This window comes from Brienomyrus brachyistius, chromosome 1 (assembly GCF_023856365.1).
Source record: "Brienomyrus brachyistius isolate T26 chromosome 1, BBRACH_0.4, whole genome shotgun sequence".
In the NCBI taxonomy this organism is placed as follows: Eukaryota; Metazoa; Chordata; class Actinopteri; order Osteoglossiformes; family Mormyridae; genus Brienomyrus; species Brienomyrus brachyistius.
Window position 1 is genome coordinate 13,281,866 of NC_064533.1, and position 18,559 is coordinate 13,300,424.

At 48.2% G+C, this 18,559-nt stretch overlaps 1 protein-coding gene across 6 annotated transcripts in view; it reads right to left on the reverse strand.

Annotated features, from left to right (window-relative positions):
• syt1a (synaptotagmin Ia) overlaps window positions 1-18,559 on the reverse strand; it is a 161,755-nt gene that overhangs the window by 16,907 nt on the left and 126,289 nt on the right. For 5 of the 6 annotated variants that reach the window (XM_049024257.1, XM_049024276.1, XM_049024247.1 and 2 more), the window contains 5 exons: window positions 15,511-15,686; window positions 12,438-12,563; window positions 8,857-9,024; window positions 8,075-8,242; window positions 3,203-3,320 (listed from right to left, as the gene is read on the reverse strand). In XM_049024257.1, coding sequence (XP_048880214.1) covers window positions 3,203-3,320; window positions 8,075-8,242; window positions 8,857-9,024; window positions 12,438-12,563; window positions 15,511-15,686 — 756 coding nt within the window. The remainder of the gene's footprint in view (window positions 1-3,202; window positions 3,321-8,074; window positions 8,243-8,856; window positions 9,025-12,437; window positions 12,564-15,510; window positions 15,687-18,559) is intronic. The other variant, XM_049024294.1, reaches the window with a different exon arrangement.

Sequence of the window (18,559 nt, forward strand, 5' to 3'; positions counted from 1 at the left end):
CACTGAGACCCGCATCTAAAGGGACAGCACTGAGACCCGCATCCAAAGTGACAGCACTGAGACCCGCATCCAAAGTGACAGCACTGAGACCCGCATCCAAAGGGGCAACACTGAGACCCGCATCTAAAGTGACAGCACTGAGACCCGCATCCAAAGTGACAGCACTGAGACCCGCATCCAAAGTGACAGCACTGAGACCCGCATCCAAAGGGGCAACACTGAGACCCGCATCTAAAGGGGCAACACTGAGACCCGCATCCAAAGGGGCAACACTGAGACCCGCATCTAAAGGGGCAACACTGAGACCCGCATCTAAAGGGACACCACTGAGACCCACATCCAAAGAGACAGCACTGAGACCCACATCCAAAGGGACTGCACTGAGACCCACATCCAAAGGGACTGCACTGAGACCCGAATCCAAAGGGGCAACACTGAGACCCGCATCTAAAGGGACAGCACTGAGACCCGCATCCAAAGTGACAGCACTGAGACCTGCATCCAAAGGGACTGCACTGAGACCCGCATCCAAAGGGGCAACACTGAGACCCGCATCTAAAGGGACAGCACTGAGACCCGCATCCAAAGTGACAGCACTGAGACCTGCATCCAAAGGGACTGCACTGAGACCCGCATCCAAAGGGGCAACACTGAGACCCGCATCTAAAGGGACAGCACTGAGACCCGCATCCAAAGTGACAGCACTGAGACCCGCATCCAAAGGGGCAACACTGAGACCCACATCCAAAGGGGCAACACTGAGACCCGCATCTAAAGGGACAGCACTGAGACCCGCATCCAAAGTGACAGCACTGAGACCCGCATCCAAAGGGGCAACACTGAGACCTGCATCTAAAGGGACAGCACTGAGACCCGCATCCAAAGTGACAGCACTGAGACCCGCATCCAAAGGGGCAACACTGAGACCTGCATCTAAAGGGACAGCACTGAGACCCGCATCCAAAGGGACAGCACTGAGACCTGCATCCAAAGAGACACCACTGAGACCCACATCCAAAGAGACACCACTGAGACCCACAACCAAAGGGACAGCACTGAGACCCACATCCAAAGGGACACCACTGAGACCCACATCCAAAGAGACACCACTGAGACCCACATCCAAAGTGACAGCACTGAGACCCGCATCCAAAGGGACACCACTGAGACCCACATCCAAAGGGACACCACTGAGACCCACATCCAAAGAGACACCACTGAGACCCACATCCAAAGTGACAGCACTGAGACCCGTATCCAAAGTGACAGCACTGAGACCCGCATCCAAAGGGACACCACTGAGACCCACATCCAAAGAGACACCACTGAGACCCACATCCAAAGTGACAGCACTGAGACCCGCATCCAAAGTGACAGCACTGAGACCCGCATCCAAAGGGACAGCACTGAGACCAACATCTAAAGGGACAGCATCTCTCTAATGCCAGCATGCCTCAGTGAGCCTCTGGCTTCTCAAAAAGCTTCCAGAAGCTGCCTCAGGCTTTTTCAGGACTCATTACAGGTGATTTACTTAAAAGCATTGTAGACAACTGATGATTTTCTCACACATTCACTACACATCTCCTGCAATCATACATACATCATGTTCCTCCTCGGATTCACGAGAAGCCTGTATGGGAGTCATCACCCTGGTTTCAGAGGGGAGGTCGCTGTGATTTTCTACACCTTCCCTGGCTGCGTGCAGGTCCAGCCTTGAAGATGACACTCGCTGATGGGGTCAGCCATTGGAGCGCCAGGTGCTGTGGAGCACAGCTTATGCCCGGGATCATGAATGAACAGGAGGGTCTGGCCTACTCTGGAAAGCAGTGGGTCTGACCCAAAAAGAGCTGTGAGCTGTACATTACAGCATGTGCAGCAAGGAGAGCGTGACGGTGTGGAGAATGTGCATGACGGGAATCTCCACAGACGTCCCTCTCAGTCACTGAAACGACATAATACAAACCTCTACCACCACACAGCAATTAAATATACTAACATGGATACTCCCTCTTTCTAAATTCCCTCTGGAAAATCACAGCCACTCACTAGGAAGCACTTAAAAGGAAACATTCTAAAATGAAACCTGATAGGCTGGTTGATGTTTTCATATTATATTCCACCTTCACTTGGTGCCGCCCACTGTACCTCTGCACTCTCTGCCCACCCTGTGTAGTAAGCACGCAACATACTGGTGCTCCTCCCTTGTTCCTGCCCCATCCCTCCCACATTCCTCCCACGCACCGTGGCAGATTCGCACCACGCTACAGCGATCTGCCACCCACAGGGCATGTCTTGGGAATTGAGTTTAAATCAGGCTAAAACTTCATTTTCTTCCCGCACTCCTCTGCGAGCTTCTCGCTGCTGGTCTGCTGGTACAGGATCAGCGATACGAGTCAGGTACCATGTTATTTCTCAAATTCTCTATTTTGGATGGGCGGCTGCATGTCTCACATTGTGTTAACACGCCACTGAGGACGTTCCAGGTTTAAGCGACAACATTTCATATTTATTCATAACCAGACACAGTAATTGCTTTGTTGGTGAGTCTGTGTTGCCTGCTGAGGTTTTAATGCCCAAAAAAAATTAAGTGAACACAAGAAGTAATATAGAGGCAGTTCACTGGCAGCATGGTCGCTCCGTGGGTAACACTGTTGCCTTACACATTCTGGTTGGGAGTCTGAATCCCATCTTTTATCTTTTCTGGGGGAGAGGCAGTGTATGGCTCTACATCTTAGGCCACTTTGTGATCAGAAGGCTGCTGGGTTGAATCTCGTGTGCATGTCTCAAACATTAAGGAGATACGATGTGTGAAAAAAAGCATTCTAGTGTTCTTGCACTTGTGCAAATGAAACATCATTTTCATTTCGGTTTCCAATATTTCATCATTTGAGGGTCCAGTGTTGTCCTTATCCCATCGTGAGACTTCAGTTTGCTGTGTTTAACAGGTATGTTGCAGCATTTTGGAGAAAGAAAATCAACCCGCAGGCTAATTTGCATGCGGAAATACGACACGCTGTTTCCATTATGCATCACAGGCACCTATAAATTCCTCTTTCCGAATGAACCCTGGAGATTTGTGATGCAGCCTTGGCCTTATCTGAGGCTGCCAGCTGGGGCCAGATTCGGATCTGTTCCCGTCGCCATATCCACCACCTGATTGGCCTGATTGCTAGCCGCTAAAACTCCCCCGGTCTCTTCTCACCTGATAAGCCACCCACATCCATCTTCTTCAGGTTCTTGGCCTCCAGGATGACGACGGTCAGCTTGCCGGCCGTGGGCACGTAGCGCAGGGAGAAGCAGATGTCACCCAGCTTCTCTTGCTGCAAGGAGGAAGCGGAGAAGAGCTCAGTTAACTGCATGGCAGATGGGATGCACGTGAAGGCCTCCAGGATGAGGTCGGAGATGTCTGACCAATGATAACAACATTGTCTAGCACCTCCCTGCAGTGAGTCAGTTATATTCTGCCCAAGGATGCAATGGTGATACCCTTTCTGGACTGATAACCTCTTCATTGACCTACTGGCTCTCCCTGCTACACCAACACAACAACCGCAGTGACAATGCTGTGTGTTTCATTTTTTTGTGTGTAGTGTTCATGTTTTCCACAGGGCGATGGGGTTCCTGTGTAGTAAATAACATTTGTGTTCTTTAAAATATGTTTCCACACTAACTCTTTTACTAACCAATTTAAATGTGAGTGGGTAACATCACATAAGAATTATGACATTACATAAAATTCAGTACATTTGGCTTGTATTAATACTGTAAACTGTAAGGAATTAGTGTAGTTTTCATTATCATGATTATAAATATTACTCATTTGAAAACCAATGCACAATGTATATCTTCTATACCCTCTATATAGGGCGGCATGGTGGTGCAGTGGTTAGCACTGTTGCCTCACTCCTCTGAGACCCGGGTTCAAGTCTCCACCTGGGTCACATGTGTGTGGAGTTTGCATGTTCTCCCCATGTCGTCGTGAGGTTTCTTCTGGGTACTCCGATTCCCCCCCCCCCCCCCCCCCCCCCCCCAATCAAAAAACATGCTGAGGTTAATTGGAGTTACTAAATTGCCCACAGGAGTTGTTCCCTGCCTCGTGTCCATTGCTTCCGGGATAGGCTCCGGACCCCCCCGCGACCCAGTAGGATATGCGGTTTGGAAAATGGATGGATGGATGTCCTCTATATACATGCACTGCATTAGTAGTGACCAGGTGTACATTTCACTACATGTTGTACTTGTATAATTATGTATGTGAATCTTGAATCTTAATAAAACATGCCATCCACTAATTTTGTTATAGCTCTTACCACCTAAATAAGAATAATCATTAAATTACATTAAAAAATACTCAGATGCCCAGCAATGATGCACAAAACCTTCAACACACCAAGCAGCGTCCTAATCAGCACCAGCCACTTGGCCTCACCGCTACTGCGGTGACATGGACGTCTTGATTATGAAAGTGTTTTTCAGGTTTGCCTGGACCCAGCCCTTAATATGATCTGTCTGGCCTTCCATGCCCAGGATCGGGTCCTAGCAGGGGTGTATATAGGGGCGTGGCCACGGGGAGCACTGGCCACAGGTTAAAGCTGATCAGCCCCAAGAGCCACTCACAGACTCCATGCATATTGATAAGGTCGGCACCTCTGTATGAATTGTGACCCCCTCGTATGCCCCGCGCCTTGAAAGAATCCTAGAATTGCCCTTGAATCCCAGGATGCACCTGCAGGAATGTTGTATTGCATCTCCTGTAGGGTTGTAGTGGGTTGTGCTGATCATGTGACATCATTTGGGTTAACAGCCCATGGCTTTTTCATGCCGGCAGTCTTTGGCTGCCAAAGTGCACAAGTTGTTGCCATGGCAATAAGCCGAGCGAAGTAAATATCCACAGCTATGACATGGTTACTCTGTATGTGTATATAAAAGCTGCCACCATGTGACCATCCATCCATACATTTTCCACTGCTTATCTGGCGTAGGGTTGTGGGGGCAGCAGTCTGACATGCATCTAAAATAACACGATTGTGTGACAGCAGGTGAACAGGCGTTTCCAAAACACAAACTGGCTTGTCCATGCTTGGTAAATAGCTCTCTGTATAATGCGAATCTTGTCTTGGCTCCTCCACGGTTACATTCCCGACATCGTGTTGCAGAGTAACACACCTGAACACGCCAGTTTGTGGTGGAGCACACTTGATATTCGGTTTTCCCAGTTAGTTCACATGCGTTGTTTAGGATGTGCTATTTCTCACAAAATCTACTCCATCCACTCATCTATCTTCTAGCTGTTTATCCTAGGCAGGGCCACAGGGCCCATGGCGGGGGAACGCAGTGGATGAAGTCCAGCGCATTGCAAGGCACAAACATGAACGCACTTATAGATGCCAACTGGGGTCACTCTTTCCTGTAGCTGAACAAGTATTGTTCTAACATACAGTGCCAGTCAAAAGTTTGGACACATCTACCCACAGAAAGGCTTATTTGTACTAATCAATACATTTTAGAATAATTAGAAAGACATGAAAACTATAAAATAGCATATATGAAATTATGCAATCACCAAAAAAGTATTAAAAATGGGGTGAGGCAGTTCTATGAGTTGGGACACAGAATGTTGTTGATTCAAATCCCATGTCTGGCAGAGCTATGCCACCATTAGGCCCTCGAGCATGGCCCTTAACCCCAATTGCTCCAGGGACTGGCTGAGCCTACTTTCTCCTCTATGCCAGTTCCATAAGGTGGCCTCCTGTGATGCTTTTCCAGCTGTCCTGAAAGAGGTCCTACCTAAGCTGAACACTCACTGGCCGATTTTCCTTCACTCTCTGGCCAAACTGCTCCCAAACCATTTCTGCTGTGTTTAGGTCAGGTGGCCAGGTCATGTGATCCAACACTATCACTCTCGTTTGCAGGCGGCTTGGCGTGTCCAAACATTTGACTTGTACTGTAGGTCATAGGTTAAAATCCCAAGGAGTACAGATAAATTATAACCCTTTCCTCCACTGTAAGTCGCTTTGGATAAAAGCATCAGATAAATGAATAGAAATGTAAAACTATCTGTTGGGTGGGGGGGGGGGACATGGGGAGGAACTTCACACCCACACTCCATCCCAATTATGGAAATATGGACTAATATTATATAGGCCCCAGCCTCCCCGTTACCCTGACAAGTATAACCACATAGAAGATACATGGATGGATGGATAGATGGATGAAATATACACAATATTTGTACAGGATGGTAAAAAATTCATCAAACTCGCTGAATCTGAATTTTGGGGTACAGGATTTAGAAGAACATTATCTTGGTCCACCTATATATTCCCGAAGATCCCAGTGACGGGGGCAGCATTTTGCCGAGGGTACAGTCACGTCCTCCATTTCGGGGCCGGAGCTGCAGACTCGCCCTCGCCCTCGCTCCCACCAGCAAAGTGACCTTTCCCTTCCTGCTGGATGGGTGGTCTGTCAGGCACATGAGCCCCAAGGGCCCCGAGGGCCCCGAGGGCCCCAGCGGGACGGGACAGGAGGAAGGGGCTCGTCACTATGGCGCGGTACCCATGGGGTGTCATTTACAGCTGCCGGAGGTATATGTGTGAGGAAGCCCTGTCAACACCACACAGCCCAACGCAGAAGATCCAAAAAAAGGTAAGATAAGACTAGGGTGTGACATCTGTGTAATAAATTCTGATGTGATTTGACTTCAGCAGACCGCCGTTATTTCCACCCAGGCAGAAAAAAAAACTGGCTCAGGGAAGTCAGACAGATCGTAGTGAGGACTCGGGGCATGCTGCTTTATGTGCACAGACGACGTCCAAGATAACCACTTAAATCACGAAAACACATCCTAAAGAAACACATTCCGGTACAGCTTCAGCTTCATGGGCTAAATGGATTCTGCTCAGCATTCGCAAGGTATTCTTACTGTATTAGTGACCAATTAACACCATCTGCTCCTTTCTTAACTAGTTCTTAGCTTCAAAATATGCATTTGTGTAATGTGCACTTATATTTTGACATTTGTAATGCATTGTTTTGTTTACTATTCTAGTTATTGTACTAGCGCTATAGTCTGTAACGCTTTTAAGGCTGATCTAGAATAAAACATCTTATAAATCCGTCTGCTCCGCATGCGTCATGAGCAGGTGCTGGAGAGCAGCGCAGAATGTCGGAAAGCAGAGAGCAGGGATGGGCAGCTGCAGACCACCCTCAGGGAGGACCTTCAGGGGTGGGCTTCACTTACACATGCCTATTCCTGGGACGCACGGCATGTCAGCGCTTCCATAACCTATGTCAGTTAGGCATATATACTATGGAAAGTGGCAGCACGAATGTCACACTGTGGATGCATCCCTGAATGCGTTCTAATGACTACAGATCCCGAAATAGTGTCCCTGCTGCGGGATAAACATGCGGCTTTACGGAGAGGCAACTTCCTAATTAACCTTTCGCTCGGAGCATCCATGGCTAAAATACACATCGCCATGGCAACCTGCCTGTCCTGCACACCGTGACATTTTCCACTGGAACCGAACGCGTGAGGGAGTCACGCGCTGATTTATAATGGGGGTGGGGGCGTGGGGGGGCGGCGACATTTTCCTGAGAGATCAGGATTTATCAGCTATCCTGATTTATTTGGTTGTTGCCTACAGACACAGGCACTTTCACCTAGAGATCTCACGCAGTTTACAGGCTGCACGCAACTCTGCTCCATAATATTTACTGAGAAAGTTCAGGTTCAGAGGTTTGCTGATGCTCCTTATCGCATTAAAACCTGCCACACAGTGCTAACAGCTCTGACTCTCTGATTTTTAACTTCTAAAGTCTCCAGCTTCATTAACATATGGGATGCGCTGTTTGATTTGATTCATTTGCTCTTATCTGAAGACACTTCCCGTACACTATTTCATATTGGAGTAATACACAGCTCACCATGTTGATGGCAGTTTTCCATCAGTGTGATTTAAGTCAAGCCTACTGGGGAAAGTGTAGTCCCCATGCAAACATGTGGTCTCGCCGTCTGGCTTGGCCCCGCCCTCTTCACAATGGACTCCCCCCTGAGGTGGTGGGTGCTCACCTCCTCCTTCTCAGCACTCAGCAGGTCGCGCCACTCCTCCGTCACGTGGCTGAAGTCCACCTTGTTCATGGGCACCCTCACATCCCCGATGGCATCGTGCTTGGAGAAGCGGTCGAAGTCGTACACCGTCATCACCAGCGTCTTGCCCCCCAGCTCGGTGTAGGGCACCTGCCGGGTGAGAGGGAGGGTTACCCACTTTACGCGGACTATGGCTCAGCAAACTAACCAAGTCACTACAGTCACTACTAACTCACTATATTATTTCCTTCATATCTTAGAAACTGTAATTCCACCCAGTCAGCTATATGTCATCGATTTCTGTCTGCCGTTCACTCTCTCATTATGTTACCCACAATCCCCACGGCATTTTAAAACCTGCCAAGATCTCAAGGAAGGTACATAAAGCCTTTTATCTATTACACACATTAAAAGTAATAACCTAAATACCTGACTATTTTAAGAACGAATCATTAGGATATTCCTCACTAGCTTGCTTTATCACTGGGAGGTTTGTGTGCATTTTAATAGCACATAAAATGCAGAATGACAGGGTGCTATAATGTCCAGAGAACATCTTATAACTCCATTGCAGCTGAGCTGAATCTATATGGTGAGGAGCAGTGTACCTCACAGCTATATTCGGCCCATGTTGTGCTGTTGGTGTCTATGGTGTTCTGCTGGTAGACTCAAGTGGGGCTGTGTACTTTGCAGATATATTCAGGTGGTGTTGTGTGTGCTGCACCTACACTCCGGTGGTATTGTTAAGTGGCGTTAAACGGCACCTTAAAGATGAACTGTTCGTTAAAGCAGGGGTTGAGCGTCTTCCTGTGGACCTTCGTCTCAAACTTCTTCTTCTTGTCAGGCAGCAGGTAGACCTTAACGTAAGGATCAGAGGTGCCTCCCATGTCCATGGCGGGGAGCTCGGCCGCCTGGATGATCCCCACAATGAGCTGCGGTGGGGGGAAGAGACAGAGGGACCACATATCAGCACCACGCATCACCACCCAGAGGCACTAGCACACCCAGCCACTCCGCACCATCCAGCAGACTGCCGTGTGGCCCTCATGCCAAAGCTTCTTACAAACCCCACACTGAGGTAGATTTACCATCTCCCTGTTGTCTGAAGCACGGAGCTCTTTTCTGAGATGTTAAGACACAACAGGCTGCATCTGCACTCTGAAAACTAATAGCACATGTTATATAAACCAGTGATTCTGAAACCAGTCCCCGGGGACGCCCATACGCTCCGTGTTTTTGCTTCCTCTAAACTCCCAGGGAATTGAGAGAGAGCAAAAAAGGTGGACCGTCTGGGGGTCCCCGGGGACTGGTCTGAGTAACGGTGACATAAACCACACAGCACCTTTCATTAATCAGCTGAGTACTCGTAATCGGACATTTTTTTCCCCATGTTAACATGAACGACCAGAAGAAAAGAATCACGTTAATGTTCTCCAAAGGAGAACCAAAAGGCAGAGGCCAATCAAACGCTCCCTCTTAAATCAGGTTACAGCACACTGGGGTGGTGTAAGCCCCCTTCTCCGCATGGATCTTATGTATTTTATTTGGGGCTTGATTGACCTGCCAATCGTGGGAGCTTCTCCTTGGCCTCTGGGTCAGTCGGGGGCAGGGAGGCAATCAGAGCCAAATCAGCAGCCTTGAGCGGACAACGCGGAGGTGACAGAGCTGGACGGGGCAGCCGAGTAGCGCGCTAACATCGCTGATGGGCAGGGCTCACAGCAGATGGTGCAGGGGCTCCCCGCCGGGATGGCGGAGCACACGGCCAACTCAAAAACAGCACACATCCCAAGGCACTCACATCTGCCCCCTGCTGGAGGACCATGAAGGTGACGGATGCTGTCCGGTGATGGTTTTGTTGATAAAGGAGTGTTGAGCAGGGTTAAGGAGAACACTAAGGAAGAATCATGCCCATTACATAACATAAAGGAAATGGAACTAATACTAAACTGTGTTTGTTAGAAAACTCAATAAAAGTAGTGATCTGCTCCCACAAATCATCCGTTACATTCTTATTTGTTTTAGCAGATGCTTTTGTCTGATGCAGTGCACAACTGAGGATCGGAGAGCAGGGTCAGAAGTGTGGTTAAGTACCTTGCTCAAGGGCTAAATGGTGATGCAACTACTCCCCCAGTCACGGGATTTGAGCCCACGACCTCCCGGAGTGGTGCACTGGTATAATGCGGATCCCTGAGCCCCGGAGCTACATGCCGCCCACCAGAAAAGGCCACATTAATGTCCGGCTAGCATATAGGAAGGAAATGTGTGGGGCTTTTTTATAGCAGGCTATATAAAGCGAGCTGGCTGTGAGCACAGTTAAACGGCAGCTCTTTCCCTTCCCAGCATGCCGCTCTGCCTCAAGTCCTCTCTTGTCCTGCCGCTCCTGGACACGGGCAGGAAGCAGGAGGCCACAGCAGATATCAGCAGGGGCCTTAGCCAATCATTCAGTGACTACCAGCCTGTCCTGGGGGGAATCTCCCATAATACACTGGCCTCACTCCGCAGGAGAATTCTGTGTGCTTCAGAAGACCCGGCTCTGTGAAAGCTGTCGCATCTATTCCCCATCCGGAAAAAAGGGACAATGCTGCCTCTTAGAGGTCAACAGTAATCTGCCAATCCATTCTGAAGATACCCCCCCAGGAATCAAATAGGTATTACAGAGGATGGGGACATGGAAGCCCCACTGCGATCACATTTCCTTATAACACGGTCTGTGATCCCAAGCAACACAGGGGCCCCGTGATTATCTATGCCTCGGGATAATAGTTCACAGTCAATTAGAGGCAGGAATGCATTAAAACTGCGAGATGTATTAAAACTTTCTTTTTTATTTGGCTTTTTCTGACACACTTCTTTTTCCTGATCGTCTTGACAAGGCCATTGTGCTCAGAATAATCGCTGGGAGAAGCGTACTTTATCCAATGGGCCGTGACTCCTTTCAAAGGCAGGAAGAAAAAAAGGACCTTAGCTCAGAGGGTGAGATTCTACATTCAGAAAGTGAAAGTACAGTGAGTGCCACCCACCCTGATAAAAGGCCTTTCATTCACTGTCCACACTGGACGCCCTTCGGTCTGGCGGCCCAGAAAGGGCAGATTACCTTTAAACAAAAGCGGGGACGTTCTGGGAGAGGGAGGGGGCAGAAGTCACCCCGCTTCAGAATCCACTACACCGGCAGGGTAATAACCGCGGTATAGACTAGAACCTCTGAGACAGCGGAGGCCGAAAGAAGCTTTCTGTGCTGTCACCAGCACGCTCGTTAGCGGGGCCACAAAGTAGGCCGCTCTGATTGTGTGGCCCCCTGATTTATGCCCCTTTCCGCCATCTGCATGCCCCTGCTGCAGTTCCCGGGAGCTCAGTAATGCCTCGCCTGACTCAACGTCACTGAACCTTATGGCAACGCGACACCCAGGGGTGTTCGCGGAAGAACGCATTTTTAACACGCTAGCATGCTGACGTCAGGAAGCCAGATTCTGGCCTGACTCAGCCAGGAATGTGTGGCGTGTGTTAGTGCACGTGTGTGTGCGCGGTCTGAACGCGTCGTCAGCGCGCGTATTAGCTGGCAGCGTGCGTGCGCTTCCCCCTCCCAGAGAATGCAATTATTTTTTTTTTGAGTGCTAAATGTTGGATGTTTCATGCAGAAACAGAGTGATGGGATGTTCTGGATAATCACTGCCTGTCTAGATTGTTTATATGGCGAGATAGCGGGCCGGCCGGGAAAGCCGTAGCTGTCCCTTACCGCCACTGTTATCTGTCACTGAACATCTGCCATCAGCAAGTTTATGTGCCTCTCAAGTCATGCTGCCTTAAAATCCACCCAGTGAGAACGGGGCCAGATGGATTTCAATGACAAGTTATTTTAATTCGCCTTTTTCTATTACTTTTTGGCGGCTTTATTTTAAGTTTTGGGTTGAGTTGTTTTCAGCCGAGGTGCAGATGTGTAGCAGGCGTTCCCGGACAAATAACTTCGGTTAATGGGCGGAGCTGGGAAACGGTGTTGAGATTGGTCGGAATAATGATGCGGATGCTAATGAGCAGGGGTGCCGGGGCATGGATACCCTGACAGACTCAGGGAGCTCAGCCCTTTAAAGGGGCCTTTAAATAAGTTAAATAATACAAGTATACAATGTAAAGGGGCAGGGAGCCTATGGTGAGATTTTGTACAGAATTTCTAGCTATACCCCTGGAGTTACCTGACAGTTACCTGATGAGATAATTGTTGCTCTGAAGGGTTGTCAGGGGGGGTGATGGGTGAACATGGGGATGGAAGGATGGGTGACCATACTTACGAAAGACAGTGGGAGGGTCTTAAGGTGGCACACAGATGGTGATTGGCAGGCCGGCCCCTTACCTGGTTCTCAGTGAAATTGTAATCCATGGAGTACTGCAATTTGCCCAGTTTCTCCGTCTCCTTGGGCTCCGCCTCTTTTTCAACATCCGTCAGCCCTGTCTCTGCATCATCCTCATCCTTCAAGGCCTGAAGGAGACACCCGCCGACAGTCAGTCATGCGCCAGCCTGCCTGGCCTCGGCGGTCCTGTCCCACTCCACTCCGGAGACCCGGCCCCCTCTCCGGGACGTTAAACGACACGACGGGTAACATCGCGACATGCTCGGTGATGCACAGCCTCAGCGTGACCCTGTTGCACTCACGCACTATGCATACATGTCTGAGAAACTTTTTATTAAATGAAAGCAAAAAAGGAATAAACGGAACTCAATGGGCAGGCAGCCGGGAGGGAATGCAAGACTTCAAAGCCAGTGATATAATTTTTTTTTTGCTTAGGAAAAGAAAAAGCTGATAATTCCCTTGATGTTATTTCAGGCAAAGTCATTTCTTGCAAAAACAAATCAATGGGGAAATGTCAGGGGAAAAAAAACACAAATTCCTCGCTAACTGCTCGTCAGGGGTGAGGTGGGGTCCAGAGGAAAGGAGGCATGCAACTGAAGAGGCTTTCAGTTCATTCAGTATGAAGTTGACTTCAAGATGTCAGACTCCCCAACAGGCATGCAGGGCATTCCCATTCTATGAAAGTGTGCTCGCGGTACCCAGTTTTTAAATATGACAGCGCCCCCTTCAGATGGGAGGTCATCATTCGGTCGCGTCATCAGAGACCTCAGCTGCGTGTGGTGTTGATGGAAGCTACGCACATCATGCCAGCAAAAGGTACCAGTAAGGGTTCGAAACGTATCACTGTGATGCTACGAGCTGGTGGCTTGCTGGTGTGGAAGCAAAAGGCTGAACAGAATTGATCTCCTTTTAAGGAAAACTGCATAAAACATAAAATCATGCACAAGGTGCAACTATAGATGTATACACAGTACGTAAACTATAGTATGTATACACAGTATGTCAACTATAGTATGTATACACTGAGCATATACATACGCATTTTTTGGCTGGGGCTGCAAGATTTTATTGTATGTACTGTCGCTAAAAGGATTACGGAAATGATTAAGGCTGTGAAATGCATGAACCTGCAGTAGCTTCTCCATATTATTTTTCAGTCTTTCAGCTACTGAAATATTATGGTCACATGACCAAACATCAACAAATCTGCCTCCACGTAGCTTAAGGCTAAACTTGGACTGCACGCAAACATGCGTGTTACGGTTGAGCAGGTTCTCAGCGTTAGCTTTAATCATTGTGCTTTCAACCAACGGCTACACACTAATATGCAAATCAAAGTCTCGGGGAAGCGGAAATCAATTCGATTCAACCTCGTCAAAGCACACCAGGGATTTATATATGTGCATTGGCAAACATACACATATATGTATATATACATGTGCAGTATGCATAGTTACATATATGTAGCTCTATGGGAGTAAGTTGTGGTCAAGACATTAAACATCAGAGCAGCAGGCTAAGAAGATCCATCAGCAATTGGGGACCTACCGCAGGCGCCCATCCCGCACAGTCACCAGACACAACACAGATAAGGAGGACATAGAAGGAAGAGACAGAAATTAAAACAACCACACACAGGTTTCGAAAAGGAGTCTGGGCAAACCAGGAGATGTGACCACTCTGGGACTGCACAGCTGCTGGAGGGCAGATGGGGGCGCAGTAGCTCATCTCTACATGCGACGAAAACGTAACTGCAGCCTGGAGCTGCTTTCAGCGCTGTGGCTCTGGTCGCATGAATATACTTTTATACTTTTTTTTTTGTTTGTTTTTCTAAACGTCGCCTGTGACCTTGTTTTACAATTTGAGAAAGAGAGTCTAGTTACATTTATCACATTTTTGTTTGACTCGAGACAAGCCAAGATGTTAGCAAAACATTCGTGGTCTTGAAGGTGTGAGGAGCTCAGCTAAATTTAGACCTCAGGAGATCTGTGCTTCTGCTCATCTCTGCAACCGACATTCAAAAAAACCCGGAAGCATAAAATCTACCGAACGAGCAACGTGGACGTATCAGTCGCTACATCAGTAACTACATTGTAAACAGGAACTGGACACACGGCCTGATACTGTACACTTCATTCGACTGCGATTTTAAAAGGCTTTTCATTTACAAACGTATCTTTGGTATGGGCGATGACCTCTCACTGTACCTCAGATCCCAATGGTCAACCTTCAACCATTTAACTATATGGATTTTGTAAATGATTTCATCAGACGCATGGCAAGCCCCACGAAACACAAGTAGTAAGCAAACTTCAGTTGACTTGCCATAAAATATGGCTCTACATTAAAAGGAGGGGCAGAATTAATTATACCGCAGCAATATAATTAACGAGCATCATTTCTCTGGGTGGGTACTGATTCATTAGGAATCACACGGCATTCAGCACTACAGAACATGTACCATTCTACAGAAACACAGCTAACTTTAAAATTTTTTTTTACCTGTAATTACAATCAAAACTATAGTCTGGTTCTTTAACTCAGGTACGGCGCATTAACAAACGCACTTCAGATCCACGTAAGGCAATCATGCCGCGGTGAGTCCTATTGTCATTCTCTGTTTTGTTTCCATGGAAATCAGAATCAGAGATAAGCCGGATGAGCAGAACGGGGCCACAGAGACAATGAGCACCGAACAGAGGGCGAAGAGGGGTGGCCAGCTCTAAACGAGACGTCGGTCTGTCCACCTCCAGTAACGTGTCAAAGTTCTCAACTTAGCAAGAACCCTGGCGAGACACTGTTACACGTCACACGCCAGCTTAGCAACAGCGTAATGGGCTAGAGAGTGACAGGTTGTGGAAGACTCAGACTGTCACAAGGACGTCGGCTGTTTCACTCCATTAATCCCCACAGTACATATCACTGATCTTCCATATTACGGTGATCTCTACAGAAGCACATCAGCAAAAAAACCAACAAGCATGTAAATCTACTGCTAGAGCTTAATAAACAGACAATCAAAACCCTGAGCTGATAAAAAGTTTTACAAAGACAATACAGTGCGAGCGCCCGTACCTCCATCTTGGTGCCTTCTATTACGTCCTTCATGTTGATGGCGTTCTTGCCGCCCTTCTCCTTGCCTTTTTTCTTGTTCTTCTTCTTGAAGATGCACTTCTTGCAGAGGCAGAAGCAGCAGGTGACGATGAGGAGGATGGCGACCAGGGCGATGGCAACGATGGCCCATGATGGCACTGCAGGAAGGCAAAGGTCACCAGTTTGCAGAGGAGATCACCTCATGTCAACATAAACTTCCTGCATTCGTCCATCCGTCATCCAACTGCTTAGCTTCTCAGGGTCACAGGTGACCTGGAGCCTATCACCAGCGGTTTAGGGCTCAAGGAGGTTGGGGTAAGCTCTGAATAGGATCCATTATAAGACGTACACCATGGCACACAAACCTAAAGTACGGGTAGTTTTAGATTTTCAAACTAAACGAACGTGGAGTAGAGGCAGGATTCCAACTCCCAACCCTACGGGACACCATGCCAGTCCATAATTCCAAACTTTTTCTGGAGACATGGAAAGCAATCAAATTATGAGTATATCCTGATGTATGGAGTCAGCAGTCTGAGTATCATTAGCATTGTTAGCATTTATCTAAAGTGGAGTACAGATTAGAGTGGGCCCTGACAGCACTGGGCCGCAGCCTCTCCTGTGACAGGGCTCTCTGGGGAGACCCGACACTGACTTGGCTCTGTGTGGGTATTTATGTGTGACTGCACTGGAGCTATAACACCCAGTTAGGCCTGCCACTGAAGGCCTGCCTCCCACACATGTCGTGCTGAGGGGCCGCGACTACGGCTCCATCAAATGCCGAGTTGCGACGCTTTCCGAACGCAGAGACCACACACAGAAACACAGATGTTTTCGTCAAAATTATCCCCCCACACACACACACACAATCATATGCATGGTCACACATGCATGCACGCATGTACACACGCAACACGGTCTCAACAAGCACATATACGTACACCGATAAATCCCACACACAAGTAAACGGACACTGGGCACTCACAAATTCACTAAAATACGCAAACTCAGACAGAGACTCCCCCCCCACACACACACACACACACACACACACAAAATACATTAGCACATTACAAAGCTGTTAGCATGGTGTTCAAGTGCAAATGCGACCCCTAAAAGTATCAGGGAGGGATCATTGAGCCCCACATGGACCAATGTGGTGGAAATAATGAGGAGAGGAAGAGCCATTCAGAGGGATAATTACGGCTGTGCGAGCAGGAAATCAGAAGCCTCCTGGGTGAGCGACTGCTCTCCTCTTCGATATGGGCAAACACACAGCCGCCGCCGCCAAGAGCGGCTCACTGAGACAGGCACACACACTGCCGCCGGAGCGATTCGCACAACGAAGGTAAAATGAGCATTTCGGGATCACACGATTCACATCTAGCCAGCCACCTCAGCTGCCAGATCTGAGAAATTCAGTTCAAATGCTCATTCAGACCATCGTTTGAAAATGCTATAAAACTGACATATACCATAAATTATATTTGGGGGATAACAACACAGCAGTCATGGTTATGACTAAATATTTGTGATGCACTGGGAGATGCATACCACTCAACATGGTTTGGTGTGTGTAGGGTTAGCTGGTAAGATAGTGAGTAGAATGTGCTTTAACATGATTGGTGTGTTTGGGTGTGTGAATGAGAATGTGTCTGAATGTGATGGGTTGGTTTTTTTTGTGCATGTTCAGGGAGGTCCAGAGAGCAAAGCAGGGTCGTGTTTCTTGTGAGATAGGTTTGGGATACTCAGCCCTAGTAGATTTAGACATGAGTATTATTGAACCATTTATCGAATGATGCAATTTCACTAATACCTATACCACATCTCTAGCTAATTAACATTATCTTGTGTATCTTTCTATATTGTCAGTATGTGTATCTCAACCTTCTGATTGCCATAACCGTTTATCAAATGCAGACTCATGTTGAGCCTGGAGCCCATCCCAGAACACACTAGGCACATGGCAGGAGATGCCAGGCCATCAGACATTGTTCTCAAAGAAAGGGTTTTAATTCATCGCATGAGAAAAATCCACCACATGGTTCGGCCGAAGCCGCAGAGAACACAAACAAAAAGCAAGCACTGAAATAAAGCGGTGATCTTTCGTCGACCCAGAATATACACACATCGAAACAGACCTTTGGGACTAGAGAGACAAAGACTAGCCTCCATTTGCAGTCTGAAGGGTCTTCAGATGGTCTGCCACTGGGATGGTCTGCCTTTAGGAAGCAGGCGCTGAGCCCAGATTTGTCACTGAGGATAAACAGCAGGGATCTTCCCTCGCAAACGGTGTGCACAGGTGTGATACAGCAGGAATCGGAAGCAGGGAGGAGAGCAGAGAAGCGGCCAGGGGAGAGGGGGCTATGCAGCGGGAGATCCATTTCATCCCATATCGTCTACCTAATTTGGCTGTTTATCTCTAGTTTATTCTATACGAGGAGCCTTTTGAAGGAACTACAGGGCCAAGGAAAGGGGGCAGAGAAGAGATTATGGTTGTAGCGTGGGTTTTTAATGAGGATGCACACCGCTATGGAAAAACAGCAGGAACGGAGCCGCAGTTAGCGACAATTGGGAGAATGCGGGAAGGTCTGCGTCTCGCCGTGGAGAAAGTCGTTACAGCTGAGCCACTCAGCCGGCAAGCGCGGGCAGGCAGGCGGCACGCCCGAAACAGCGCCGCTCGCCTGACCGAAATGCGGCGTTACAGACAAGGCACAGGTGAAATCACACTCTGCCTTTGTTCCCCCGGATTCTCACTGTCAGACAGCCATGTCTGAGGATAAATACCACCTCATTACAGCTATTGTTTAGCTGCACTGCAATTTATTTTGCCAAAGACTTTTCTTTGTGGGTACAGCATAATGTGGGCGGCTAAGTGGGAGGCACTGTCCCCCCCCCAAACCTTCTGGGTCTTAGGGTCCAAGTTTTAATATTCTCGCCATGTTTGTGGGGTTTTCCTCCTGCTATACAAAAACATGTCATTTGGGTGAATTGTTTCCTCTAAATTGCCAGTTGTGTGTGTTTGAATGTG